We start from the raw sequence: 6,344 nt of genomic DNA on the forward strand, positions 1-6,344 counted from the left end.
TTCCCGTCCTCTAGAAGAAACAGCACCAATCTGTGAGAAAATCAGATTACCGAGGGTTTTATATCAATTTGCCTGCGTTTGAGATATATAAAATTTCAAATGATCTCTTTGTCTGCTTTATCTCTATAGAATTGGTTCTTCTGATCCTTTAGTCCAAAAACTTCAGCTTGATTTCTTTGGCTTTCTTAGGTGTTCTTTTCTAGTGCTTGATTTACTCCATCTGCTTACTTCCACTCATCATTTCTAGTATAAGTTTAATACGTCGCACGGATAAATAAGCTACAGAGAGAACATAAGAGATCAATCTGGCTAAAGTTGCCAAGCACATATAAACTTGAATGTCTCAAGCTGAGTTAATTTCTGAATAAATATTTATAGGTCCTCCGAAAATTACTCAAGGAGGAACATATTCCTTCTCAATTATTTATCATCATCTCGAGAAAACTCTCTAAAAACTATGTTCTTTTTCCACCATCTCTTCTGTCTCTCGATGTTGGGTCGTTGGATATGATGGTTTTTCAAGATACGCAATTTTGAACTTGTAGAAGAGGATTATTCTAGAAGCCAATAAAAGAAATTGTCAGAACAATGATACACTCAATCATTATGTCTATTCTTCAAATGGATGCATATTTCACTGGAAGTTCATCACTTTTCTCTTCTTCCTTTTCACTTTGCTACCACCCTGTCACGTTCATCTTCACGTGAAAGAACTAGAGAAGAAAACCCAGGTCCTGTTCGCTTACTGAGGCCAAATGGGTAGTGCAACCTGAGTCAGGAATTAGTGTTTATGGGACTTTTCTGTTTCGACCTCCTCCACATCGACCTCCTTCACTTCCAGTCGTCACCTGCCGTGTCCATCCGCCTTTGACCATCACGAACTCAACTTGTCATAGTACTCGACCTTCAAAGAGATCAAGGGTGGGGACGAGTCGCGGTAAAAGTGGTCGTGGTTCCGGGGGTTTGAAATCGACCCAAGAAAGCCTGTGGGAAAGCTTCGAAACCCCGTCAAACAAAGTTGGAAACTTTGCAAGGAATAAAGGTCGCCGATGGAGTGAAATCGATCTTGAGTCCTGAAAATGGACGTTTTTCAGCCGAAGTATCAACAGCCGTAATCGGTTTTTTCTCTCACTGAGCAAATGTGTGGTCCCCTACGTTTGCACTTTCGGGTCCTCTAGACTCAGTTGACCCAGTCAATTGACGCGTTTACGCGAAAAAGGATTCAACGCGACTTCATATAATGTGACTTCAGTGGAAGCAACTGAATCTCACTCGAGCCCCTTTTGTCTCTGCTATACGCACTCCAGAGCTTTCCTCTTTCCGACTGTTCCTGTGCTTCTATTGTTCCCCTCTAAAATTCCTGAAATGGGTGTCGAGAGCTCCTTAAGTTCCCAGGTGCTTCGCCTTGTCATTGGCATTTTGACTATTCTTTCTTTGGAAGACTGGGTTGCATCGGCGAGCTTGAAATGTGGAAATTGCAAGCCTGGCAAGTGCAGTGACGTCATGATAGGTTCGCTTTTCGGGAACGACTCTGAACCATGTTTTTTCATGAGACACCGTTGAAACTAGAACCTTTCTGGGGTGACTCTGTCGATTATCATAATCAATCTTTTGGGTTGATCTCAGAGTCAGAGAGAACGGGCAATGCTTGTTTTGCTCCACCTGAGGAGTCTCCTAGACCGCCCAGTGCAGCACCTGATACTGATGTTCCCGGCATTGTTTTGCTTTCCTTCCTTAAATCCAATCAGGGGCCTTTATACCTAGCATTTCTCCGTAATTGCCGCAGCTTCCCCATTTCTGATTTTCCAAATCCTCAATCGACTTGCCCCTCTGTTGGCGCCAACCACTCTTTTGTCGCTCTTATAAGTGGAAAAGAAGACCATCTTAACCAGTCAGCGTGCGACAGTCCTGTTATTATTGTACCTGTAAAATTAGCCATAGAGCATTCCGACCCAAAAAAAATAGAAGAACTAGCCAGAGAGGATAGTGAGAAAATAGAAAATAATGACTCCGATGAGAAGGGGGAGCACGGGATTAGACTGAAATGGGATTTAACCTCCTGGGAGCATTGTGTCAAATGCCAAAAAAGTGGACGCAAATGCGGGGGACATGATGGACGTTTTCGATGCAGAAAAGGTAACACTTTCCGATTTATTCCCTGTAATAGCAACAGTTAAAATTCTCCATTTTTTTTGGTGAGTTTATTTGAAGAAAACTTTATGATAAATGAAAAAAAAAATTCCGTGAAGATCATTTTCAAAAAAAATATACTTTACCTTTTCTAGATTAGGGAATTCATTTTCCTAACTATAAGCATGCATATTTTCTTCAACCGCAAATAATTTGACTAATCACTTTCAGCAAATCATACGCATTAAAGTTCGAAAAACTAATTTGCCGAGAACTTTTTCCAACCAAATGAACACACTTTTAGTAGTTGCTCGAATTCATAGCAATGCCATTTTCTTCCTCGCATCAGAGCTGAAGAACTACAGGACAACATCTCCTGATCATGGATGCATAGTTTTATTGCAGTCGCTTCTGTGGATCTCAAACCTGCATTGATCATGTGCCGCAACTCAGTAAAAAGTGAAATTTTTAAGATGTGTTGCTGTATGCATTAGCTAGTTCCAATATGAGTGCAGAGATTTGTTTAGGATTATAGATGATTACTGAATTTACAATACAGAGGCCAGGGTATGATTCACTAAGAGGAGAAAATGCATGAGAAGGAAAGGGGAAAGGTTTCTGGGTGTGCGTTCGCTTAGGCTTGTTTCGCATCAGCTTAAAGTTTTAGTCAATTCTGTCGCCTACAAAACTGCATTTTGCTTAGTTCTGTAATTTCTCTGTGATATCTAACATGAGGGAATATCTATTTGTTCCTGAGATGTATTATGTCAAGCGATTCAATTATTCGATAGAAATATATGTTAGATCAAGGAAGCTGGTGTCTGTATTCCCGTTCTATGATTTTCATGATGTGGATAGGATCTGTTTTCTGATGCAAACGCCTTTTTTGGTGCTACATCTTTGCTGCAGGAAACGATGCCCCTTTGAAGATTGGATTAGGTCAGTCAAAACTTTATCATGGGGGACATCATACAATCCTCTGAGTATATATGGGTGCATTTGGCATGGTTTGTAGCAAAAAAATGTTGTCAACACATACTTTGAGCACAATTACGATGCAAGAGCACAATGACATGCTTCGTGCATTCGGGAACATCACAGAGTCAAAGTTTTCCTGAAATTTTCCATTCCTCTACCCGCCACTGATGCAAATCTAATGACACCTTTGTTCTTCAGGTTGCGGATTTGGTGCCTTGGCCAGTATTTTTCTCTGTTCATGCATCTATATGATCCGCCACAAACAACAGCATTGCTTCTTAATATTCCGCTCAAGACACGCTTCTTCCGATTCTTCCTTAAAAGCAGATCTTGAAGTGGGCAATGTATACTTCGGGGTCCCCATTTTCACCAACGCCGAGCTTGAAGAAGCTACTAACCATTTCGATTCTGCCCGGGAGCTCGGAGATGGAGGTTTTGGAATTGTGTACTATGGTAAGACCTTAACGAAAGAGGCTAATTAGGCAGCCTGCATATAAATGGCGAGAATTTCTAGAAACTAGGAATCTGAGAGGGTCATTCTCCATTTTTCTTAAACAGGCAAACTTCGAGATGGCCGGGAAGTAGCTGTTAAGCGTCTATTCGAGCACAACTATCGGCGGGTGAAGCAGTTCATGACTGAAATTGAAATCCTAACTCGCTTGCACCACAAAAACCTCGTCTCTTTATATGGTTGCACTTCGCGGCACAGCCGTGAACTCCTGCTGGTCTATGAGTACATCCCGAACGGCACAGTGGCCGATCATCTACATGGGGAGAGAGCGAAGCAGGACCCTCTCCAGTGGCGTACTCGTATTAGCATCGCAATAGAAACGGCCACCGCATTGGCTTACCTTCATGCATGTGACATAATCCACCGTGACGTGAAGACTAACAACATCCTCCTCGAAAATAACTTTTGCGTCAAAGTAGCAGATTTCGGCCTTTCTCGGCTGTTCCCCAACAATGTGAGCCATGTGTCAACCGCTCCTCAGGGGACTCCGGGTTATGTGGACCCTGACTATCACCAGTGTTACCAGCTTACGGAGAAGAGTGATGTCTATAGTTTCGGGGTAGTATTAGTGGAACTCATATCGTCCATGCCGGCAGTCGATATAAGCCGAGACAGGCATGAGATTAATTTGGCCAACTTAGCAACTAGCAAGATACGGAACCACGAGTTCTGCAAATTGATTGATCCAAATTTGGGGTTTGAGTCGGATCCCGAAATCAATAGGATGATCATGGCTGTGGCCGAGCTGGCTTTCAGGTGCTTGCAACAGGACAAGGACATGAGGCCCTCCATGGAGACTGTCCTGGAGGAGTTGAAGGCAATTTCGAGTGGGACACATGAGCCGGACAAGTCGAAGGATGTGAGCTATGATAACAGCGCCGGTCGAAGCAAGAACCCGCCTCCTTCGCCAGAATGTGACAATGTGGGGCTGTTGAAGAATATGAAGTCGCCGACTTCACCTGTTTCCGTGATTCAAAAATGGGGAAGCAGCAGTAGTTCCTCTGCACATAGTGGTTAACTTGTAGTCTTATCAGTTCTCTCCTGCAAATTTCCCTTCTCCTCCATCTTGGCTTAAAGTTTGCTTGTATTTGGTTAATGGTTTCAAGTTAATATTATATAGAATGCAGATGATATAGCAGGCGATCAAGTTTTCCATTTTGGTCTTCATTTTTCAGCTTGAACATGTAAGCACTTCTGTTGAGGCTGCAGGAGGATTTGATGTAAATACTACATAGTAAGGAGCACTTTCCTAGAGTATGAATAAAGGATTGTACACATACTTGCCATTGTCCCTCTCTTTGTCACAATATTTCAGGCGTTCGAAGAGTTTTCCCAGATCAGGTTGAAACATTTAGACTTGCGATGATTTTCTCACAACAGCTTACGACATTATATGATTTGCTCCTTAAAGAACACAAGTCACGCCGGAAGCCATGTCAAGTCTCATTCTGAAAACAGGCCTCAGATAATACATGATCGCTCGATCTTTGTTGGAGTCTAGTGATGAAGTTCGTTCACCTTCAAGTTTGCGAAGTGAGAGTTTCACGTGGCAATAGACACATCAGGGAAGGAACTTGTCATATTCCGCGTGTTGAAGTGGTTTCACAGATCTTATCATATATGGAAATGGAAATACAAATCATCATCGCTCCTATCGTATATGTCACAAGGAAGGCTTATTCTGACTCAAGGGCTAATCTGCATAAACAAAGTATGAGACAGATTTTTCTGCGGAGGTCCCGATTAAAGTAATGTTGTGCATAGTAAGACATGTATACAATTAATACACTAACCAATGGAGGAGACTATACATAAGCTAGTTTTAGACAAGCGAGCCATATTCAATACTAATAACGGTCTGTTGCATCACTTAATATATCTATTTTATGAATAAATCTCAATCCTCTTAAGGCGCATTTGGTAATACTTTTATTCCGGGGAACAATTTTTAATCAGAAATGGTTTTTTCTGATTCTGTTATCGAGAATAATTTCTGAGCAAAAAATGCGTTTGGTAACTTTAAAATTTTTTATTCTCGAGATAGAAATGTGTTTAATAGCATTCTTATTTTTTATTTCTTTTAATTTTTTAATACTTTTATTATATTTTCTTATTTTTCTCTTTCTTTCTCTTTGGCCGTTTGTCGGCCACAGTAGTGGCCGGCGACGACGAGCTCGCCGGAGGCTCGCTTGGCCATGGTGAGCCTCAACCTTACCCAGGCGGTGCAAGGTCGGCCTCGTCCTGGCTTGGCGAGGTCAAGCCTCATGTCGGTTAGGGAGGCCGAGCCTCGCCATGGCTCGGCGTCACTGGGGGTTGGCAACGCTCCGACTAGGTTGCCGACCCTCGTTTGGTTGGTCGTCAGTGCCGGTCATGGCTAAGGCTGGCAACCGGCCAAAAGGAAGAAGAAGAAATGGAAAAAGAAGAAGAAAAGAGAAGAAGAGAGAAGAGAAGAAAAAATAAATTCTTTGTTTTTGTCCTTTTGATTCTTAGGAATTGTTCTTGGGAATAAGAAACTACTTTTTGCTCCTTTTTGTTTCTGTTCCAAATTTATTATCGAGAACAAAAAAATAGATATTTTATTTCTAGGAATAAAAATTTTACCAAACAAGACTCTATTCTTTTTTGGTTCCTTGGAAAAAAAGAACATAAATAGTTGTTCTGGGGAACATATTTTTTTTTTTACCAAATAGGGCCTTAGTGTTAATACTACTATTTTGCTGCCTTA

At 41.7% G+C, this 6,344-nt stretch overlaps 1 protein-coding gene across 1 annotated transcript; it reads left to right on the forward strand.

Moving 5' to 3' along the window:
• The first annotated feature begins 1,288 nt into the window (after positions 1-1,288).
• Positions 1,289-4,885, forward strand: LOC104455694 (LEAF RUST 10 DISEASE-RESISTANCE LOCUS RECEPTOR-LIKE PROTEIN KINASE-like 1.1). Its single transcript, XM_018859783.2, has 4 exons — positions 1,289-2,136; positions 3,040-3,069; positions 3,307-3,561; positions 3,667-4,885. The coding sequence occupies exons 1-4, from the start codon at positions 1,539-1,541 to the stop codon at positions 4,635-4,637; spliced, it is 1,854 nt and encodes a 617-aa protein (XP_018715328.2). The 5' UTR covers positions 1,289-1,538; the 3' UTR covers positions 4,638-4,885.
• Positions 4,886-6,344: the final 1,459 nt, after the last annotated feature.

This window comes from Eucalyptus grandis, chromosome 6, assembly GCF_016545825.1.
Source record: "Eucalyptus grandis isolate ANBG69807.140 chromosome 6, ASM1654582v1, whole genome shotgun sequence".
NCBI classification, from domain to species: Eukaryota; Viridiplantae; Streptophyta; class Magnoliopsida; order Myrtales; family Myrtaceae; genus Eucalyptus; species Eucalyptus grandis.